Source organism: Hemiscyllium ocellatum, chromosome 20, assembly GCF_020745735.1.
Source record: "Hemiscyllium ocellatum isolate sHemOce1 chromosome 20, sHemOce1.pat.X.cur, whole genome shotgun sequence".
In the NCBI taxonomy this organism is placed as follows: Eukaryota; Metazoa; Chordata; class Chondrichthyes; order Orectolobiformes; family Hemiscylliidae; genus Hemiscyllium; species Hemiscyllium ocellatum.
In genome coordinates, this window is record NC_083420.1 from 6932622 (window position 1) to 6957003 (window position 24382).

General features: G+C 42.1%; 1 protein-coding gene across 1 annotated transcript in view; it reads right to left on the bottom strand.

Annotated features, from left to right (window-relative positions):
• Positions 1 to 11177: 11177 nt before the first annotated feature.
• Positions 11178 to 24382, bottom strand: part of dcun1d3 (defective in cullin neddylation 1 domain containing 3) — a 42174-nt gene continuing 28969 nt past the window's right edge. The window contains exons 3-4 of the mRNA XM_060840452.1: positions 17527 to 18059; positions 11178 to 13653 (exon numbers count right to left, since the gene is read on the bottom strand). Of these exons, the coding sequence (XP_060696435.1) occupies positions 13134 to 13653; positions 17527 to 17960 (954 nt within the window). The 5' untranslated portion in view covers positions 17961 to 18059 and the 3' untranslated portion in view covers positions 11178 to 13133. The remainder of the gene's footprint in view (positions 13654 to 17526; positions 18060 to 24382) is intronic.

Consider the following 24382-nt stretch of genomic DNA (forward strand, 5'->3'; position numbering starts at 1 on the left):
GGCCCCATTTGGAGTACTGTGTCCAGTTTTGGTCCCCACACCTCAGGACGAACATACTGGTACTGGAGCGTGTCCAGTGGAGATTCACATGGATGATCCCTGGAATGGTACGTCTAACATACGAGGAACGGCTGAGGGTCCTGGGATTGCATTCATTAGAGTCTAGAAGATTAAGGGGAGATCTAATAGAAACTTACAAGACAATACATGGCTTGGAAAGGGTGGATGCTAGGAAATTGTTTCCGTTAGGCGAGGAGACTAGGACCCGTGGACACAGCCTTAGAATTAGAGGGGGTCAATTCAGAACAAAAATGTGGAGACATTTCTTCAGCCAGAGAGTGGTGGGCCTGTGGAATTCATTGCCGCAGAGTGCAGTGGAGGCTGGGACACTAAATGTCTTCAAGGCAGAGATTGATAAATTCTTGATGTCACAAGGAATTAAGGGCTACGGGGAGAATGCTGGTAAGTGGAGTTGAAATGCCCGTCAGCCATGATTGAATGGCGGAGTGGACTCAATGGGCCGAATGGCCTTCCTTCCCCTCCTTTGTCTTATGGTCTTAGACAAGTCCGCCTGGGCCGGATGGGATTTATCCGAGCATTCTCTGTGGAGCTAGGCAGGAGATAGTGGAGTCGTTATTGTCTACAGGTTTAGTACCAGAGGACTGGAGGATTGTAATGTGCCCTGGTTCAAGAAGGGTAGTAGAAATGAACCGAGGTAATTTTAGGCCAGTGAGCCTTACGTCTGTTGTAGGAAAGGTTTTGGAAAGGATTATAAGAGATACTAGCAAGCAACAATTTGATTGCAGATAGTCAACATGGTTTCGTCAAGGATAGGTCATGTCTCACAAACCTCATTGAGTTTTTTGAGAAGGTGACCATGTATGCAGATGAGGGTCGGGCAGTTGACGGGGTATATATGGATTTCAGTAAAGCCTTTGATAAGGTTCCACATGGTGGGCTGTTGGAAAAAATGCAGAGGCATAGGATTGAGGGGGATTTAGCAATTTGGACTGGAAACTGGCTTTCTGAAAGAAGGCATCGAGTGGTGGTTGATGGAAAATATTCAGCCTGGAGGCCGGTTACTAGTGGTGTGCTACAAGGATCTGTTTTTGCACTACTGCTGTTTGTCATTTTTATAAATGACTGACGCAGGCATAGATGGATGGATTAGTAAATTTGTAGATGACACGAAAGTCAGTGGAAGAATGTTACAGGTTGCAGGGGGATTTGGATAAACTGCAGAATTGGGTTGAAAGGTGGCAAATGGAGTTCAATGCAGATAAGTGAGAGGTGATTTACTTTGGGAAGAATAACAAGAAGGCAGAGTACTGGGTCAGTGGAAAGATTCTTGGTACTGGATCTTGGAGTCCAAAGTTGCCATCCAGGTGGATAGTGCTATTGAGAAAGCATACGGTGTGTTAGGTTTCATTGGTAGAGGGATTGAGTTCCAGAGCCGTAATGTCATGCTGCAATTTACAAAATGCTAGTATGGCCACTAGGGTATGGAATGCCTCACCTGCCAATGTAGGTAACTCAGCCACATCAGGGAGATTTAATCAATCCTTGGATCAGCACACAGATGGTGATGGGATAGTGTCGGGGGAATGAGCTTACAATAGTTTACAGTTCGGCGCAACATTGAGGGCCAAAGGGCCTGTTCTGTGCTGTGTTGTTCTATGTTCTATATTCTATGCTGAGGTCCCCTTGGTCAATTGTTACAGTATAATCTGCCAGTAAATGTTAGCAAGTTAGAACTTTTCTTGTATATGAAAATTATGATTGTAAATTTGTTTTAAGAAAGAGCCTTTCAGCTCCACCTGTTAATTCCTTACTTGATGACCTAATCTTCCATGTTGCTGTGAGATAGTTAAGTCAAGAGAAGGTCCAGCAAAGAATTTGAGATCAGAGGCCTGAAATTGTCATGGTCCTTTGTCATCCTGTGCCCCCACCACCCGTCGAAGCAAAACACTCCGAGATCCAGTGTAGCTTTACCTCCTTCATCTTTATTCTGGGCCCTGGAGGGAGAGAGAATTACCACTTGTCTGCAGGGAGATGAGTTATCGGTCTTCTCTAGAATAGCAGTTTCTCAATTAACTATTAACCATTTTACAGGGATGAGCATCCAGATAAAGCAACATATATATTAAATGGGTGACCATTACAATCAATGAGTATCAATAGCAGCAACCAAGCTCTTTACTGTTGTACAATGAATGTTCTTATCCTTATTATCCATACGATGGATATTTTTCCCCTTGATAGCTGACCTTGCAGACCGAATGCTTCTAATATTGTTAAATGGCTCTACATAATGACTGCTTTTCCAGCTTAACCCATTACCCTTGCCTCAAGCACCCTATTGTTAACTAAGTTCTTATCTGATCTGAGTCATGCTTAGCTGAAACTCTTGTTTCACAAAACACAGAACTTAACTCTTTCCCTGCCTGCTTATACCCGATACACACGCTCCTTCCCTCCTTTTATCATTTCAGCAGTTAAGCAGGTTATTGACACAGAACATACAATGATTGTAACAAAACATACCAGTCCATTACATTAAATAGTGTGAAGAATGCTCCCAGGTGTAAAAAAACAATTCAGTAAACATTTTAAATCCACAGTCTTTAGTGACCACTCCATCCCCTCCAGGTCGAGTGGAAATGAGCCAGTTCTCCAAAATCCCCTTTGGTGAAGTCCAACCTGAAAACAAAATTCAGTCTGTTCTGGCATCACTCCTCTGAGAAATCTGATTTCTTGGATAAGGGCAGTTAAACGCTTCACAAAACTGATGTGACTTCTTTCTTTGCAGAGATGCTTCAGATGGAGGGTACCTGTGCATTTGAGCGTGAAGTGCAGCAGCAGCAGGGAAGGTGAATGTAACTCCTGCTCTGCTGTTAAATGTAACAAGCCAGCCACTGTTGTGATGTTATTCTGATCGGTGAACCTTCATATCCCTTAAGTGATTGAAAGACAAGGTAAAGCTACTGGGATATCATAGCAATTATGGAAACATGGCTCAGGGATGGGCAGGACTGGCAGCTTAATGTTCCAGGATACAAATGCTACAGGAAGGATAGAAAGGGAGGCAAAAGAGGAGGGGGAGTGGCATTTTTGTTCAGGGATTGCATTACAGCTGTGCTAAGGGACGATATTCCCAGAAATACATCCAGGGAAGTTATATCCAGGGAACTGAGAAATAAGAAAAGGATGATCACCTTATTGGGATTGTATTATAGACCCCCCCCCCCCCCCCCCAATAGTCAGAGGGAAACTGAGAAACAAACTTGTAAGGAGATCTCAGCTATCTGTAAGAATAATAGGGTGGTTATGGTAGGGGAATTTTAACTTTCCAAACATTGACTGGGACTGCCATAGTGTTAAAGGTTTAAATGGAGAGGAATTTCTTAAGTGTGTACAAGACAATTTTCTGATTCAGTATGTGGATGTACCTACTAGAGAAGGTGCAAAACTTGACCTACACTTGGGAAATGTGACAGGGCAGGTGACTGAGGTGTCAGTAGGGGAGCACTTTGGGGCCAGCGACCATAATTCTATTTGTTTTAAAATAGTGATGGAAAAGGATAGACCAGATCTAAAAGTTGAAGTTCTAAATTGGAGAAAGGCCAATTTTGACAGTATTAGACAAGACTTTCAAAAGCTGATGTTCACAGGTAAAGGGATGGCTGGAAAATGGGAAGCCTTCAGAAATGAGATAACAAGAATCCAGAGAAAGTATATTCCTGTCAGGGTGAAAGGGGAGGCTGGTAGGTATAGGGAATGCTGGATGACTGAAGAAATTGAGGTTTTGGATTAGTGGTGCTAGAAGAGCACAGCAGTTCAGGCAGCATCCGAGGAGCAGCCCTAGAAGAAATTGAGGGTTTGGTTAAGAAAAAGAAGGAAGCATATATCAGGTACAGACAGGATAGATCGAGTGAATCCTTAGAGTATAAAGGCAGTAGGAGGGAAATCAGGAGGGCAAAACGGGGACATGAGATATCTTTGGATTCTCCTTAATTCTATTTGCCAAAGGGGTTTTCCAAATATATTAAAGACAAAAGGGTAACTAGGGAGAGAGTAGGACCCCTCAAAGATCAGCAAGTGGAGCCACAGAAAATGGGGGAGATACTAAATGAATATTTTGTATCAGCATTTACTGTGGAAAAGGATATGGAAGATATAGACTGTAGGGAAATAAATGGTGACATCTTGCAAAATGTCCAGATCATAGAGGAGGAAGTGCTGGATGTCTTGAAATGGTTAAAAGTGGATAAATCCCCAGGACCTGATCAGGTGTACCCAAGAACTCTGGAGAAACTAGAGAAGTGATTGCTGAGATATTTGTATCATCGATAGTCACAGGTGAGGTGCTGGATGACTGGAGGTTGGCAAACATGGTGCCACTGTTTAAGAAGGGTGGTAAGGACAAGCCAGCGAACTGTAGACCAGTGAGCCTGACCTCAGTGGTGGGCAAGTTATTGGAGGGAATCCAGAGGGACAGGATATACAAGTATTTGGAAAGGCAAGGACTGATTCGGGACAGTCAACATAGCTTTGTGCGTAGGAAACCATGTCTCACAAACTTGGAGTTTTTTTATGAAGTAACAAAGAAGATTGATGAGGGCAGAGTAGTAGATGTGATCTATGTGGACTTCAGTAAGGCATTCGACAAAGTTCCCCATGGGAGACTGATTAGCAAGGTTAGATCTCATGGATTACAGGGAGAACTAGCCATTTGGATACAGAACTGGCTCAAACGTAGAAGACAGAGGGTGGTGATGGAGCGTTATTTTTCAGACTGGAGGCCTGTGACCAGTGGGGTGCCACAATGATCGGTGCTGGGTCTGCTACTTTTTGTCAATTACAAAAATGATTTGGATGCGAGCATAAGAGGTACAGTTAGTAATTAAAATCTGATTGAAGATTTGTAGCTCGGGTATCCGTTGTTGTGGTTCTGCTCGCCGAGCTGGAAGTTTTTGCTGCAAACGTTTCGTTCCCTGGCTAGGGAACATCATCAGTGCCGTGGGAGCCTCGTGTGAAGCGCTGCTTTGATGTTTCTTCCGGTATTTATATTGGTTTGTTCTTGCCGCTTCCGGGTGTCAGTTTCAGCTGCAGTGATTTGTATCTGGGGTCCAGGTCGATGTGTCTGTTGATGGATGTTCTTGCCGTTTCCGGGTGTCAGTTTCAGCTGTAGTGGTTTGTATATGGTGTCCAGGTCAATGTGTCTATTGATGGAGTTTGGGGATGAATGCCATGCTTCTAGGAATTCTCTGGCTGTTCTCTGTCTGGCTTGTCCTATGATAGTGGTGTTTTCCCAGTCAAATTCATGTTGCTGGTTGTCTGAGTGTATGGCTACTAGAGATAGCTGGTCGTGTCGTTTTGTGGCACTATCATAGGTTTGGCCACTGTTGGAATATTGCGTGCAATTCTGGTCTCCTTCCTATCAGAAAGATGTTGTGAAACTTGAAAGGATTCAGAAAAGATTTACAGGGATGTTGACAGGGTTTGAGGATCTGAGCTATGGGGAGAGGCTGAACAGGCTGGGGCTGTTTTCCTTGGAGCATCGGAGGCTGAGGGGTGACCTTGTAGAGGTTTACAAAATTATGATGGGCATGGATAGGATAAATAGGCAAAGTCTTTTCCCTGGGGTCAGGGAGTCCAGAGCAAGAGAGCATAGGTTTAGGGTGAAAGGGGCAACGTTTTCACGCAGAGGGTGGTATGTTTATAGAATGAGCTGCCAGAAGATGTGGTGGAGGCTGGTACAATTGCAACATTGAAGAGGCATTTGGATGGGTATATGAATAGGAAGGGTTTGGAAGGATATGGGCTGGTGCTGGCAGGTGGGACTAGATTGGGTTGGGATATCTGGTTGGCATGGACGGGTTGGACTGAAGGGTCTGTTTCTGTGATGTACATCTCTATGACTCTAAAACTCAGGTGGTTTAGGAAGGCCACTGACAAAAAACATACCAACTTCTTCACTTCTGCTCATGACTGGGGAGCTGATTGGATCAGGTTGTGGAGGGGTGCACGGTGGTCCGAAGGCATGAAAATAATCGAGATGATGTTAGCTGCTGAAAATATCTTTGCATTTTCTCTCTCATTCCTTCCTTACCAAAGTGGATATCAGTGTGAAGACAGTCACATATTTAATTGTGTCTGCCTATTTCAACATTCCCAGTCATCTTGAAGTCTATTACACTGTTCATGATATTATCAAGTTTTATACAATCCATAAACTTCTAAATTGTACTGTCTTAAACAATTCAGTCAATTATAAACAATCAATATTCCTAAAATCAAACCCTCAGGTGCCTCCATTTCAGGTTATTCAAAAATTATTTTCCTTTAACAAATTAGCCAAATATCAATGTGAAAGCTGCCAGGAAAAGTATTTCAAAAGTCTGAAACAGCAAGAAAACAACAAAATGTTTCCTGTGCTTTAGTAATTGAAGAGGCAGTTCCACTTCAGATTTAAATCTCAAGTATTCATGGGAAACAAATGCAGAATATACTAAAATATGTTCTCCAAATGAAACTTCCCAAATAAAACATTCTGAATTATAGTGGCAACTGTGGTAGAGGTCAATATTCTTTGAATTTGCAATACGAAGGGGGCCAATGAAGTCTCGATAATTAACGGAATTTAAACAGCTCAGTCTCAAGATTTTCTAGAGAATATTAGAACTTAAAACATCAAACTAAAAATGCCCTCCTCTTTTTGTGAACACTGCATTAAAAACACAGCAATAGCAAAGATATTTTAATACCATACTCTTATCTGGCTGAAGCATGACCACTGACCCAACCTTTTTTTAAAAACAGGCCTTGTCGACTTTCAAACAAATCATGGGCTCAAGGCACTCCATCAATTTGGTTTAAGGTTACAAATTTGATCATTTTAAAAAGGACATTTTAGAAGTGTTGGACATTTTCAACATAAAAACAAATCTGCTTCATCACACAGCCCAGAAAACACACTGACTGGAGATCCTGATTCAAATAAGGCAAAACAGTTACTTGAAAGGATTTTCTGAACCAGAATTTTAACAAACCAAAATTTTTAAACATCAAACACTCTTAGCATGGCACAATTTACACTGAAACCTTCCTTTTTCAACCCAACTATTAGTACAACCTTAGTTTCAGCGTTTCTCGGGTCTTTTTGCATCCTCCCACTGAAATTACACTTCTCGAAAGAGAGAGCCCTTGTAATGGACCGCATGGTGCCACAATCCAAGCCACTCTCTTCGGTCAGAACAAAGACTCGCAGAGCCTCCAATTTCATCACTAGGGAACTTTAACCCCTTTCTCACTTTACTCCTCACGGGGGCTTGAACCCCAAATAAACACACAACCCAAACCCCAGTTAAACACTAAACTCAAATCCCACTTAAACACAGACAGCTCGAAGCTCAGCGCACTGCAGAGGACTCGAACCTCAATCCAACACAGTCCAGTGAACTTGACCCTCAGTCAACCCCGCACCCCAAGGGGACTCTAATCTCAACCACACACCACTTCTTTCCTCCCCCCCAGTACAGTGCAGAGAATTCGAATCTTAATAGCCTATGCCAGACATATTACTCAGTCTAGATTTAACATCCTCAGTGTTGACAAGATGTTACAGAATCAAGGATGATTCACCAAAATTCATAACACTACTGCTACCCAATTTATCTCAATCATGGGCTCACCACCACACTCTCAAGTCAATCAATAATTCTGCCAATGTCACAACCCATGAATAACTAGGAAATACCCTACCATTCAGACTGGTCTGCTTTGTCTCGTTAAAAGCTTGGCAAGCCATTTCAACACAATACAAGTTTATTAAGAATGGAAGAATAGGACAAGAAGAATTAATGATTCAAACAGGAAATGAAAACAAAAGGTGAAAATGTCAAAACAGCTCACTTGACTGGTTGATCCTCCAAACGGGAACCCACCCACTCATTCCCCAACTCTATTATCCTATACCCCTGACTTATCCACCTAACCCAAACACCCCTGAACACTATGGGCATACAAAGTGGCCAAAAACAGCAGGAATCTAGAAGATTGGAAAAACTTTAAAGGTTAACAGAAAGCCACAAAAAGCTAGAAAGAAAAGTAAGATAGAGTACAAGAAAAAAAAACTAGCACAGAATATAAAGATAGATAGCAAAGGTTTCTAGAAATATATAAAATGAAAGAGTGGCTGAAGTAGGCGAGGACCTGGAAACAATTATTATTATGGAAGAGTTAGTGTTGGGTAAGGAGCTAAGGATAGATAAGTCTCCTGGCCCTGATGGAATGCATCCCAGGGTAGTAAAAGAAATGGTGGGAGAAATAGCAGGCGACTGGCGGTAATTTTCCGAAGTTTACTGGACTCCTTATTTTCCAATCTGCTGGGACTGTGCAAATGTGACACCACTGTTTAAAAAGTGAAGTAGACAAAAGGTGAGGAATTACAGACCAATGAGTCTAACTTCTGTAGTGGGGAAGATGCTGGAATCTAATTAATCAAGAAAGAAAAGCAGGGCATCTCAATAGAAATTGCCCCATTGTACAGATGCAACATTGGTTCATGAAGGGTGGGTCATGCTTCACAAATCTTTTGGAATTCTATGAAAACATTTCAAGCAAGGTGGACAGTGGAGACCCAGTGGATGATGTGTACCTAGATTTCCAAAGGCCTTTGACAAAGTGCTGCACAAGAGAGGAATGCATGCCATTACAGGTAGCGTATTAGCATGGATAGAGGATTGGTTGTCTGACAGGAAGCAAAGAGTTGGGATAAATGAGTGCTATTCTGGTAGGCAATCAGTAACTAGGGGTGTGCCTCAGGGATCACTATTGGGACCACAATTATTTACCATGTATATGGATGATTTGGAGTTAGGGACCCTGTGTACGGTAGAAAAGTTTTCCGATGATACGAAGATGAGTAGCAGAGCAAAGTGTGCAGAGGAACACAGATTGTTCTGAAAGGTCTGGCAGATGGAATACAATGTTAGTAAATGTGAAGTCATATTTTGGTAGGAGTATCAGCAAAAGAGATTACTTGAATGGTAAAAAGTTGCAGCGTGCCGATTTGCAGAGGGACCTGGGTGTCCTTGTGCATGAATCACAGAGGGTTGGTCTGCAGGTACAAGTAGTAATTAGGAAGGCAAATGGAATTTTGTCCTTCGTTCCTAAAGGATTGAGTTTAAAAACAAAGGTAATGTTACAGCTGTACAGAGTGCAGATGAGGCCACACCTGGAGTACGGTGTGCAGATTTGGTCTCCTTAAGGATGCACTGGCACTGGAGGGGGTGTAGAGTAGGTTCACTGAGTAGATTCTGAAGTTGAGGAGGTTAGCTTATGAGGAGAGATGGAGTAGACTGGGATTATATTCATTGGAATTCAGAAGAATGAGGGAGGATATTATAGAAATATTTAAAATTACGAAGGGAATCAATAAAGTGGAAATAGAGAGGATGTTTCTGCTGGTAGGTGAGATTAGTACAAGAGGACATGGCCTCAAGATTAGAGGAAGCAGGTTTAGAACGGAATGGAGAAGGAACTTCTTCACCCAGAGGGTGGTTAATCTATGGAATTCCTTACCCAGGGAAGTAGTTGATGCTATTTCAGTAATTGCTTTTAAAGCTAAAAGTACATCCTTTTATTTTTCAAAGAAGTAATGAAGGGATATGGTGAAAACACATAAGTGAAGCTGAGTCCGCGAAAAGATTAGTCATGGTTTTATTGAGTGGTGGAGCAGGCTCGAAGGGCCAGATAGCCTGCTCCTAGTTCTTGTGTGCTAATCAAGCCTGGCCAAATCATCTTTGGATCGTGGAAGGAAACCCACGCAAAGACAGGGAGAATGTTCAAACCTCACACAGTCACCAGAGGCTGGAATCAAACCCAGGTCCCTGGCATTGTGAGGCAGCAGTGCTAACCACTTAGCCACTGTGCTGCCCCACTGTCCTTCTCAAAATCCTACTCGATGGTTGAGGGATATTCCAGGAAATGGTTCCCAATTGAAGTATGGTCAACTCACTGCCACCTTTCGTTCACTACCACTGGACATTCCATATCTAAACTAGTTCCAATGGAATTGGTCAAGCTTTTGTCACTTCTTGGTGCCATTTGTCAACATTAGGAGTCACATTCTTTTTATTCACTCACAAGGTAGGGGCACATTGGCATGTCTCTACTGTCCTTGTCTTTAATATTTGGTGGGTGCTAAGGAGCCTTGGTGAATCTCTGCAGATGCTGTACACTGCTGCTACTGAGCATTGATCGAAGAGATTGAATGTGGATGTGGTGCCAATTAGGCAAGTTTGTGTGTACTGGATGATGTCAAACTTAGAGTATTGTTTGAGATGCATCCTTCCGGGCAAGTGGAAAGTTGGTGGACAGGCTTTTCGGGGTAGGGGTGATGTACTTGCAACAGGATTCCCAGCATTTGACTCAGTGTCTAGTCAACGATAATCCCCAGGATGTTGGTTGCTGGGTGGGGGGAATTTCAGTAATAATGACACTACTACATGTCAGGGGGCAATGGTTAGATTCTATTGTTGGAAATCTCAATGCCCCTCTTCAAGGTTTACGGGGAAAATCCAGGAAAGTGGAGTGAGGGTTACCACATCAGCAGTGATCACTTGGATGGCAAAGTGGACTCAGTGGGCCAAATGGTCTACTTCCATTACTCAATGTTGGGAAGGTTGCTCCATCCAGCACAAATTTATAATTTTTCACCATTATTCCTTTTATCATTTAAATCTATCCTCCACCCTATTACAGCACCTTCCTTTTACTTCTGTCCACTCCATCATACCTTCCTATCACTTGCTCAAAACTCATTACATCTTACTTTTCCTAGCTCTAATGAATAGTCATTGATAAAATACAAACTTTACTTATCGTTTAACACATCTGGAGGATTCTGTACAATATTTTCCACATTCTTTTGTTCCAAACTTCCAGCAGCTAGAATATTTTGCTTTTGCAAGAGCAAGATATATTCACTCCGGTCTGTAGATTCAGGGAGAAAGAGGGGAGGAGGCTATCAAGTTGAACACCAATCTTTCTTTAACCTGTCTGACATCCCAACTTGCACCAGTCCATCAAAATTGTTTTAAAAGACAAAAATACACAAAGGTTGCTAAGAATACAATTGACTCTTTTAATTGGAAAATAATCAGTACGTAAAACATACAAAGCATTTCAACTTTAAATAAATCCATTATTTATACAATATCTGAATACATAAAATGTACAATTGATGGTAACAAGACAGTGTATTGGTAGAAACACACCATTAGCAAAACATTGTTCATTTCAGTAAATTACCTACAAGTGATGTAAGGGTGGGACAGGAAATTTCAGAAAGAGAAATGAAAGCATCTTAAGTGTGGCAACACAACTAAACAAGCCATCAAGACTCACAACCACCTCACAGACCACAGAACTGCAGCCCAGAAGTGAAAGCACCAAAACTTATCCTATAAAATATACATTGTAGCACAAGCTAAATGCACAGATTATATACCAGAGTTTTAAGAATTAAATTTGTAATCCTGTTACAGAAAATTCAGGGTAGTCAATTCTGTGTAAAATCCAAGGACGGAAGATCTTGTAATCCAAACAGGACAGTCAGACAAGGTCCAAAGTCCTGGAATAATTTTGAAGAGGAAAATTAAAATAGAAAAAGTGTCTTTTTTTTCTCCTGTTTTAAGATAGAAACCAGTTGTCTGATGCATTCGTAAAAATCAGTGAGAGATACACTCAACGGATGTAACACACCAAAGGTTGCAGAATGCAATAGGACATGGAGGGTCACAAGCACACTTCCACATGTCACTCAACTATAAATTTCTCGTAACAAAAATACAGTAAAATGGACATTTTTGAATTTTCACAAAACTTGAAGGGACACTGGAGGAAAAAAAGCCAAACCTCAGATTAATAAAAAGCTGTAGTTCAGTAATAAATTCAAGAAAAAATAAATCACATTTCAGTTGATTTTAGTTAAGGCAACAGTATTTGCAGGACTGATTCCATTCCTTTATGCCCTGCTGCCTATTGCTTCATGAATACTTGGTGTTAAATCTGTGCCAAGACTAAAATAGTGCAATCAGCTTTGTGAGCAAGCCACCTTGACATACCTTGGTAGAAATGATGTTCCCTCCAGTGAGATGCTAAGGCAGCCATAGATTTGATTTTATTCAGAAAAGGTATCTCTTTGAACTCACTTGTAAATGAGGCAAAAATCATTGGTGGGGCATTTATGGTACCTGCAGGTGCAATCTACATAAATGCACATTGTGTGCCCCAAAGTGAACTGGTTTTAGTTACTATCATCAGGTGTGCAAACCAGTGGCACTATCTCAATTGTAACAATGGATTGTAAACTTAACAAGCTGAAACCCAATGCTTTAAGCTAAAGATTCCAGATCACTGTGATTTTATCTCGGGGGAGAGGGGCTTTGAAAGAACCCAGGTGCTGATCAAGTGCACACAAGGAAACAAACTTTACAGATGTGAGTGCACATGTGAACTGTGTACATGTACTGCAAACCCTAGTACCAGTACAGCGTACATACAACAGCACAGTGCTAACCCAGCTACCAGCTCAATGTACTGGAAAACTGCATGGCTGCTTGAAGAACTGCAGAAGTCCTGCAACTTTGAACGCCACAGCACCTCTCCAATTCTTGATCAGTAAACTGGTAAATGTTTAATACTGTCTTTCATTTTATACTGCTTCCACGGCTACAAACAGCATCATACACAGCAGCAGCTGCCCCCCCCTCACTCGCTCGTTCGTTCACTTTGTCGAAATGAGCTCTGGCACTACTCGCCTTTTTAAACCAAGGAATTTCATGAAACACCACAATTATAGAAGCAAAGACAAAACTCTGCAGTAATGATGTCAAACTACTTCACACCAGTAGTATTCAAAGGCTGAAACGGATGCTGCTTTTATTAGGGCAACTAGTGAATTACTGCATACTTTTGTGAACAAGCATTTTAAAAAAGGTATTACCCAATTGCTTAAAAAGTGCCTATAAATTATTACAGCATTTTGGAGCCCTTTTAGCAACAAGGCAATCGAGGGTGGTGAGGAGCAGTAAACTACATACGCTGTCAGTTTCTGTTATTGCTCACTACTCATCATCTGTTACTTGGTAGTCTGTAGCAATTTGTCCTAACATTTCCACATTTGCAGCCTCTGTAACTAAGTGTAACGGTTCTTCAGCCAGCCCTTCTTTCCTTCGCCTCTCCATTTCCCACTCTACAAACGTGTCAAACAGGCTTGGCCAGGCCTCATCTTCGCTGTAGTTTGTAAGGTCGGGACCTATCACCTGAATAAAATTCAAGAACATATTCCACGTATCTCGAGAGATTCCCTTTATTCCGGGTGGGTTTTCAGTTAAGAAGCTCAGCCATTGGTCCAATATGAAAGGTACGTTCTGTGTGAACACCAGTTTCCAAAGAGCAACAGCTATTTCCCTCCGGAGCGATCGCTGACCTTCCTCAGAGTCCAGCCCAAACTGAAACGTAAATCGATACAAATCCTTGAACTTGTCCTCAACTTTGGCTTCATTCATAAGGCTTGGGAATCTGGCACGGATTCCATCAATACTGTCTGCATTTAATGCCTTGCACCCTTCAACAAATTCTTTCCTGTGGTAAAAAGGAGGGGAAAAGGAATTAATTGGAACATCTTGAACCAGTTGAAAAGCCTGTGTATGAATGAAGAGTTTCTGATGCTTTTAATGCAATTACCTTTTAATAGAGGCAACACATTTTTATTTAAACACAATTGCCATCACAGTTAAATTAACATAATGGTTTTAACTTAATAACCAGGCAAACCGATTTCAGAATTTTAGTCCCCTAATTGCATTGATGAATGATTATGCAAATGAAAATGTTTAAGTATTGTGAATAGTGTGGCACGGTGACTCAGTGGTTAGCACTGCTGCCTCAGTGCCAGGGACTCCAGTTCAATTCCAACCTCGGGCGACCATCTGTGTGGCGTTTGCACATTCTCTGTGTCTATGTGGGTTTCCCTGGGTACTCTGGTTTCTTGCCACAGTCCAAAGTTGTGCAGGTCAGGGTGAACTGGCTTTGCTAAATTGCCCATAGTGTTCAGGGATGTGCTGCTCAGGTGGATTAGCCATGGGAAATGCAGGGTGATTGGGATAGTGTGGGGGCTGGGTCTGGGTGAGATATTGAGGGTTGATGCAGCCCCGATGGGTTGAATGGCCTGCTTCCACACTATAGCGATTCTACCTCAAGTATCGACTAGCAAGAGTGACTAGTGTCCATGATACTAATGCAAGTCCAACTCCCCTAGTAAACACTAAACTTTGTAAATATCAGGTTCACATCAAATCAAATCATCCTTTTCTCTCTCAGACCTTCAACTTTTTGACTTATACCAAAGTTATCAATTTCAAAGTTTTTTAACATATCTTTTTTCAAATAATACTGTGCATTCCATTCAGATGGAGTGTTACTGCACAGGGAACCAAATAATGTAAAATCCCAGCAATTTATTTCTGAATTTTTGAAATTCTCGCATGTGCTGAAAATAGCAGAAACAAAATTAGTTGGTGAATTACACAAAAACAATGTTGGATTTTTTTCTGTGGTTGAATACAGAACCAGATTTCACTGGGGAATTGAATAAATTAAGCCTTGTTCCCTTAATTATCATCTGTCGCTTTCTGAACAGCTGAAGACAATGAAAAGGTTTAAATATTACTGGATCCTATGGAGGTGAATGTCATTAAATTCCACTCTCTCTGTATATGGAATCTGCCAAACTCAGATGACATTAAGAATGAACTTGTATTTGTATAGCTCCCTTCACAATCTTGGCAGTTCTCAAAGTGCTTCACAAAAATGAAGTAACTTTTGAAATATAGTCACTGCTGTAAGCCAAAACCCTGCACAAGATCACAAAACAACCAATTGTATGTCAGAGTCAGAGATATACAACATGGAAACAGACCCTTCGGTCCAACTCGTCCATGCCAACCAGATATCCTAACCCAATCTAGTCCCACCTGCCAGCACTCGGCCCATATCTCTCCAAACGCTTCCAATTCATATACCTATGATGCCTTTTAAATGCTGTAATTGTTCCAGCCTCCACCACTTCCTCTGGCAGCTCATTCCACACGCGCACCACCCTCTGAAAACGCTGCCCCTTAGCCCCTTTTATATCTTTCCCCTCTCACCCTAAACCTATGCCCTTTAGTTCTGAACTCCCCCACCCCAGAGAAAAGACCCTAACTATTTACCCTATCCATGCCCCTCATGATTTTGTAAACCTCTAAGGTCACCCCTCAGCCTCCGATGCTCCAGGGAAAACAGCCCCAGCCTGCTCAGCCTCTCCCTGTAGCTCAAATCCTCCAACCCTGGCAACATGCTTATAAATCTTTTCTGAACCCTTTCAAGTTTCACAACATCCTTCTGATAGGAAGGAGACTAGAATTGCACACAGTATTCCAAAAGTGGCCTAACCAATGTCCTGTACATCCGCAACATGACCTTCCAACTCCCATACTCAATACTCTGACCAACAAAGGAAAGCATACCAAATGCCTTCTTCACTATCCTATCTATCTGTGACTCTACTTTCAAGGAACTGAGAGACCTTGGAGTGCAGGTCCATTGTTCAGCAACATTCCCTAGGACATTACCATTAAGTGTATACGCCCTGCTAAGATTTGCTTTTCCAAAATGCAACACCTTGCATTTATCTAAATTAAACTCCATCTGCCACTTCTCAGCCCATTGGCCCATCTGGTCCAGATCCTGTTGTAATCTGAGGTAACCTGCCCGAAACGTCGATTCACCTGCTCCTTGGATACTGACTGACCTGCTGCACTTTTCCAGCAACACGTTTTCAGCTCTAACCTTCTTCGCTGTCCATCCCATCTCCAATTTTGGTGTCACCTAGAAACTTACGAACTATACCTCCTATGTTCACATCCAAATCACTTATATAAATGATGAAAAGTAGAGGACCCAGCACCGATCTTTGTGGCACTCCACTAGTCACAGGCCTCCAGTCTGAAAAGCAACCTGCCGCCATCACCCTCTGTCTTCTACCTTTGAGCCAGTTCTGTATCCAAATGGCTAGTTCGCCCTGTATTCCATGAGATCTAACCTTGCTAACAGTGTCCCATGAGGAACCTTGTCAAATGCCTTACTGAAGTCCATATAGATAGTCCATATAGTTCCTGGTAAGTTTTATGCATTTCAAGACATCCAGCACCACCACCTCTATAATATGGTCATTCTTCAAGATGTCACCATCTATACCCCCAGACACTATTTTCCATATCCTTCTCTACAGTAAAGACTGATGCAAAATATTCGTTTAGTACCTGCCCCATCTCCTGCAGCACCATACACAGGCTGCCTTGTTGATCTTTGAGGGGCCCTATTCTCTCCCTAGTTACCCTTTTGTCCTTACTGTATTTGTAAAAACCCTTTGGATTCTCTTAATTCTATTTGCCAAAGCTATCTCATGGCCCCTTTTTGCCCTCCTCATTTCCCTCTTAAGTATACTCCAAGGATTCACTTGATCTCTGTCTATACCTGACATATATTTCCTTCTTTTTCTTAACCAAACCCTCAATTTCTTTAGTAATCCAGTATTCCCTATAGCTACCAGCCTTCCCTTTCACCCCAACGGGAATATACTTTCTCTGGATTCTTGTTATCTCATTTCTGAAGGCTTCCCATTTCCCAGCCGTCCCTTTACCTGTGAGCATCTACCCCCCAATCAGCTTTTAAGTGTTCTTGCCTAATACCATCAAAATTAGCTTTTCTCCAATTTAGAAACTCAACTTTTAAATCCGGTCTATCCTTTTCCATCACTATTTTAAAACTAATAGCATTATGGTCGCTGGCTTCAAAGTGCTCCCCCACTGACATCTCAGTCACCTGCCCTGCCTTATTTCCCAAGAGTAGGTCAAGTTTTGCACCTTCTCTAGTAGGTACGTTCACAAACTGAATCAGAAACATTTTGCTATACACACTTAAATTCCTTTCCATCTAAACCCTTAAGACTGTGGCAGTTAGAATCGCCGACCATAACCACCCTATTATTCTTACAGATAACTGAAATCTCCTTAGTTTCGTTTCTCAATTTCCCGCTGACTATTAGGGAGTCTACAATACAATCCCAATAGGGTGATGAAGGGCTTATGCCTGAAATGTCGATTCTCCTGCTCCTTAGATGCTGCCTGACCGGCTGTGCTTTTCCAGCAACACACTCTTGACTCTGATCTTCAGTCCTCACTTTCTCCCATTTTTATTCATTTTGGGGCTGTTCCAGCAAAATCATAGTGCTGAGAAAGCTCTCCCCAAACTAAGCTGTGACAAATCACTGCCGCACGGTCTCTCTTGCCTATTGCTGACAGATTGATGTAACCACATCTCGCAGTGAACACAGCATTTTACCTCATATTGTCTGCACTCAAACCAGCATGGCCATTTACAGTTATCACTGCAGTAGTGATCCAAACATCTTACCTGGTAAACTTGCACATAGTAGCTGCTTGAAATTTCCACGCTAACAACAACACTATGAACTCAGTAGGATCCACAGAAAGGTCATTGCAAAACCACTCCATGCCCTCCTCTAAGATGGCATCCTCATGAGCGTCTTTATACCTGCTAAACAATTCTTCCGCACGCTTAAGAGAGAACTCCTCATGATATGAAAACAATTCTTCTTTTTTACTGTCTCCAGAGTGAGCGAGTTGGGGCTGGGTTGATTCCACTACATCGGTTTTCTTTGTTCCATTGGCAAGTATATCACCAGAAGCTTTTGCACACATCGAGCTAAATTCTTCACCAGCGCTGGCAGTTTTCTTAACATGTGATTTGCTCCCAGATTCTTTATCTCCAGTTTTACTGCCCAGAGATGAAGGAGGGTTTCTGCACTTGGTGACACACTGGCCCATGTTTCTCAACTGCAGCTCTAAAGCAGTCCCCTTCCAGTGACACTCCGTTGCTGCTCCATACACTTCAACTTGGCATCAGGAATGCTGTTTACAAAGAAACTGAAAAACAAAATGATTGCGATATTGAACTGGGGAGCTTCAAATGACCATTTTATGCTTGTAGTTCCCACCTTGTAAAAAGAGCCTTTTAAGACAAACGTCATATCACAAATACAAGCTCCAAAACAACAAATTTAGTTTTAGATGGAGACCCAAACTCAAGTTTCCCTCTGCTGGCAAAGCTGAATCTTGGGCCATTGGAAACGCAGTCCTTGCTAGCAGCGGGAACCTGGAGTCTGGGTCTCCATCGAAAACTAAATTTCGATTGTTTTCAATTCATAAATAGTGAAGTTTCTTTATGAAGATGACTCCATCTTCTAAACAACAAATAACTAGAAACTTTAAGTAATAACATATGTTAACGAAAGTGAAAGATTCAGTCAGTCGTGACTTGTTTTTGAAAGATAAGTGCTTGGGGGTTTTACATAGTTACTGCCTTCGCAGATGCCCGTCAGTTCTTGTAGCAAAAATGAACTGATCACAAGTCCAACAGAAGGATTTTGAGGATGATGAGAATGAATATCTGTCTCAGGGTTGACTGTAACAGTTTCTCCTTCAGCAGCTAAAAGCAGAAAGCCAAAGGCAAGACTGTAACATGGTAGATAGTTAGCATGGCTATCAGGAGAACACCAATACAAAAGTATAGGGGACCCAGAATAAGCAACACCAGATCACAATTTAAATCCCAACATTCATTTGTATGATTACTGATAACAGCAAAGAAATGCTATCTATATTTAGAGAAGTACACAAATTTCCCACTAACTTTCCACTGTCTCTACAGATGTTTTTTTGCTGTAAGGTCATGTATTTTTTTATCTAGAGCATGATGATATATTGTAGGCAAACCCGAGATGAAAATCACTACGATAATAAACACTTCAGAAGTAGGCCATACTCAGTGTGAAGGGTAACAGGTAGATAGACAGAAACAATAATGGCATGAAGGTGGCTCAGTGGTTAACACTGTTGCCTCACTGCACCAGGGATCCGGGTTCGATTCCAGCCTTGGGTGATGTATGGTATTTGCACATTCTCTATGTCTGCATGCGTTTCCTCCGGGTGCTCCAGTTTCCTCCCACAGTCCAAAGATGTGCAGGTTAGGGTGGATTGGCCATGAAAAATGCCAGGCTACAGGGATAGGGTAGAGGGTGGTTCAAGGTGGGATGCTCTTTGGAAGATCAGCATGTACTCAATGGGCTGAATGGCCTACTTCCACACTGTAGGATTTCTATGATTCCACAATAAACCAAAGTAACTGACTGCCACAAAGGCAGCTCAAACTCTGTCCAGACACCTAACAGCAATCTCCATACCAGTTTAAAGGAGAGCAGAGGGTCTTGTGGCACAGAATCCCAATTTCTGAGCCAGGCGGTCTTGGTTCAAGTCCCACCTGCTCCAGAGGTGAGTCATTACATCCCTGGACAGGCAGACTTAAAATAAAAGGACCAGCCAAACATGATAAAAGTTCTGCATTCATTATCAATGGTTTCCTCGCCAAACTAGAGGGAACTTCACAATAAATAATAAATTGCTACGGCCAAGTGTGATCAGGAATCTGCTTCAAGGGAACGGTGACCCTTTCAGAGTCTCATATCCATTCAGGATAAGAGTTCACACACAAGATTTTATTAACAAAGTCTTCCTGCAAAATTAAACATCTGAAGAATCAAAATGAGCAAATGAACAATTCGACCCTCAAGTTGAAACTTTAGATCAACAATCCTACTTGAACTAGCTGGAAACAGTATACCATCAACTGCACTGTTAACCAGCTGTATTAGGGGCAGGTGTACCTTATTTTATTTCTTTCCCACAAACAAGCCAGTAGATATTCTTACCTCTAACATAAAAGAAAAATTCTCATCCACACAACTGAAAATATGGTTATCCAAGAATCATTCCCTCCTCCCTGGCAAACACAGCTCTCAACTTACAACACATTTAGACCTCAACTTCCAAGGTTCATAGCCAATTCTCCCAAAGTTATTGCATACATTGAGTTATGATCGTATATCTTGATAAGTAGAGCCTTCCAATTTCATCTACCCAACATGGAGTCATAGAGGTGTACAGAACACAGGCCCTTATAGCCCTCCACCACTTCCTTATCAAGCATCATTAATATGCCCCTTCTAAGATGACATGAAAATTGCAGTTAATGTACTGAAATTGATCTAGGTTTTAGACTCCTCTCTCATTCTTACAAACAGAGGGTTAATCTGCTTGAACTTTCCTCGTAAGACAATCCTAGACCAGGAAAATTTTTCCATTTAGGAAATATCTGGATCAGGAATGTTCTACGTGAAAAATTGATGGAAGACAAATCCACAAATAATTTTAACAAAAGGGACATCGACGAACAAAGTACAAAGAGGCTGAGAAACTAGGTACCCCATAACTTTCTATGAGGGAACACAGAAACAATGGGCCAAATAGCCTCTGTGATGCATGTTTTTAATCATTCCACTGCATTAAGGAAGTATCTAATACTCTAATGCCACAAACTCAGTTGAATTAGTGGAATACAGCACTGTGGTTGATTTCCAGTTAACAAGGCTGTAATCTTAGCACGTGCGGTCGAGCAGCTGAGGAAACTTCCTTTTAAGGAATGGTGAAGCATCATTCTCTTTCTCAGCCTTCTGACCTAGCGACACACATCAGTTGCATCAGGACGTAAGGAACACCTGGTGTTACTCAATCCACGCGTTACAAGCTGCTGCCGGTGGTGGGCGGCATTGGCTGCACACGCACTTATTGCCCGTCCCTACTTGTTCTGGAGATTAAAACTAGTTTTAACTCACTCAGTCCAGAAAACATCTCTCTCCTCGTACTAAGTATGCTAATTGTTTCCCAGAAACTTAATTTCAAGTTTGCAACATCAAATCTCTGGATTTTTTTTCCAAAATTTCGTGACAATTTTCCACGTTATTGCTGTGGTCTGGTATACTATACAGTAATGTGGTGGACTCTTATCTGCCTTCTGAAATGGCCTAGCATGTCATTCAATTGTACCAAACCACTACAAAGTCCAAAGAAAGGAATGAAAGTGGATGGTGTCCAGGATATTGATACAAGTACCAGAAACTGTAATGGTTGACGCTGCAAGGTTCACCTGACCAACATCTGGCAGCTGAGAGTCAGAGTACAGAAACAGACCCTTTGGTCCAACTAGTCCATGCTGGCCAAGTTTCCCAAACTAAACTAGTCCCATTTTCCTGCACTTGGCTCATATCGCTCTAAACCCTTCCTATTTATGAACCTATGTATTTTAAATATTTGTAATTGTACCTGCATCTACCATTTCCTCCAGCAGTTCATTCCACATACAAACCACGCTGTGTGAAAAAGTTGCTCATTAGGTCCCTTTTAAATATTTATCCTTTCACCTTAAAAATATGCCCCCCTAGTTTTGAAGTTTCCTACCCTACTGGAAAGATCTTTGCTATTCACCCTATCCATGCCCCCCCTTGTGATTTTATAAACCTCTAGTCACCCCTCAGCCATTTGCGCTCCAGTGAAAGAAGTCCCAGCCTATTCACATAGTTGTAAATCTTCAAGTCCTGGCAACATCCTGGTAAATAGTTTCTGAAGCCTCTCCAATTTAATAATATCCGTCCTATAGCAGGGTGACCAGCACTGCACACAGTACTCCAAACGTGGCCTCACCAACATCCTTTGGCAAGTTTTTGACAACTGTTAATGTTCACTGTTATTAACCCTCTGAAGTCTGACTGCAATCTAAAAGATTAGCACAAACAAATTAATGTAGAAACCCTTCAGTTGAAGTCTGCCATTCTTTTGCTGTGCTGCAGACATTTCAAAGTTTCCCCAGAACCATCCCAGAACAAAATCACTTGATTTGAAAAGAACTCACTCTTTCCTACTCTCACGTTTTCAAGAAGAATGATTACATTTCCCTCCTCCACCCCATTTTTGCTCTTCAAGAACAATTTAGCCAGAGCCACTGCTTCACTGTTACAGACATTAGCTTTGTTCACTGAGGTGTAACAGCTTCTGCCAAAATTGGGAGAGCGGTCCCACAGACCAGGGCGAGAAGCTATGATTCCAAGAGTATGATTCTGTCCTAGACAGCACTATCGCTGTTCCTTGTCATCCCACTGGCAGGACAGACTCAGCAGAGGTGGAAGCACAGTGGGGTACACTGTTAGGAGAGAGTGGCCATACAAGTCCTGAACATTGACACCAGACCTCATGAAAACTCATGGCAGAAGGCCAAACAGGGCAAGGGAATCACATTCCTGCATCTCGCTTAACCCATCACTGCACTATGTTGAATACCTCTCAGAGGGCAGCAAGGGGAAAAAGTACTTTAGGTGGAAGACTACAACGTCTCCCACAAAGCAGAGCTCAGTAGGACCACTACCAACTGAACTGCCTAGGAGCAGTAAGCCATTTGGCCCTTCAAAGCTGTTCCGTCATTTAATGTGATTGTGGCTGATCCTCCATCTCAATATCACACTCCCACTCTGCCCACATACTGATGGGTGTCATTAAAATCTAAAACATTATTAATCTCTTTCTTGAATATATTCAGTGACTGGCTGTCCGGCAAAGGAAAATTCCACACAGTTGAGTGAAGGTGACTGGCTCCACCTCAAGAATAAGGGCAGTCATCTTCACATTGATTTCCGACGAAGGGCTTATGCCCGAGACGTCTATTCTCCTGCTCCTCAGTTGCTGCCCGACTGCTGTGCTTTTCCAGCACCACAATCTCGACACTGCCCTCATCTCAACCCCAAATAGTCTACCCTATATCCTGAGATTATGTCTCCTCATTCTAGACTCCCACCCAGGGAAACATCTCCCTGCATCTAATTAGTCTAGCTCTGTTCGAATCAGGTCCCCTCTTGAGTGAATACCAACCCAGTCAAACCATATAGGACAATCCTACCATCCCGGTATCAGGGAAACTCCACTGCACTCTAAAGCAAGTATATCTTTTCTTAGGTAGTGAGACCAAAACTGCACACAATATTCCAGGTGTGGCCTCACCAAGGTCCTGTACAACTGCAGTTAGATATCCTAGCTACTAAACTTAAATCCTCTTGTAACTGGCCAATACACCATTTGCCTTCCTAACTGTTTATCTACTTTAATGCCAGAGCTGAAAATGTGTTGCTGGAAAAGCGCAGCAGGTCAGGCAGCATCCAAGGAGCAGGGGAATCGAAACGTTGATTCTCCTGCTTCTTGGATGCTGCCTGACCTGCTGCGCTTTTCCAGCAACACATTTTCATCTCTGATCTCCAGCATCTGCAGACCTCACTCTCTCCTACTTTAACGCCAGGCTTGTTCTCCAGTATTCCGTTTCATTTTAGTCATTTTACTGTTTAGCATGCAGTTCTCAGCTACAGCTATGTCAGTGATATAATAGGCTCTAGGATTAACGATTGGGATGAGACAAAGTTATAAGCTGCCAGCAAAGTTTTCATGGATGCTCAATTTCAGCTGATAGATCTGCTCTCAAGCTAACGGTGGCAGTGTCACACAACATGGAGGGTTGCGTGTGTCTGAAAGGTTTAGTGGTGGCCACTTGCACCAATGCAATGGACTATCAGCAAATGGTAGAAATCAACTTAACTCATGCTCTGATATTGAATAGTTTACCACATCTCCAAACTCAAATTGGACAGTGGAAGCAACCTGATTTCCTTTAAAATTGGCTGAAAGAATATTCCAATCTACATCAAAAAGGAAACAAAACAAATAAAACAGTGTCATTTAGTGACCTGCAATTACATCAGAATTAAAATATTGGCCTGGACCTTTCCCCAATAAAAGGAATGTTGACATTTAATGATCAAATGTTTTGACCATAAGACCCCAAATATATTTGAAATATTGTGAGCAATTTTGGGCTCCATAACTAAAGAAAGGTGTGATGGCCTTGGAGAGGGTTCAAAAGGAGGTTTAGAAGAATGATCCCAGAGATGAAGGGCTTGTCATGTCAGGAGCACTTGAATTCTCATTGGAGTTTAGACAGATCTGACTGAAACTTGCAGAATCAGAGGGGGCCTGGATAGAGTCAACATGGAAAAGACGTTTCCATAACAGGAGACACGAGGGACCAAGGGCACAACTCAGTGAAGGGACGACCTTTTAGATCTGAAATGGGGTGGAATTTCTTCAGCCAGACCATGGTGAATCTGTGGAACCCATTGCCACAAGAGGCTATGGAGGCCAAGGCACTGAGTGCATTTAAGACAGAGATGGTGTGGTTCTTCATTAGTAAGAGGATCAAAGGATACAGGGAGTAGGCAGGGGAAAAACAAAAGTGTGAGAAACACATCAGCCACGATCGA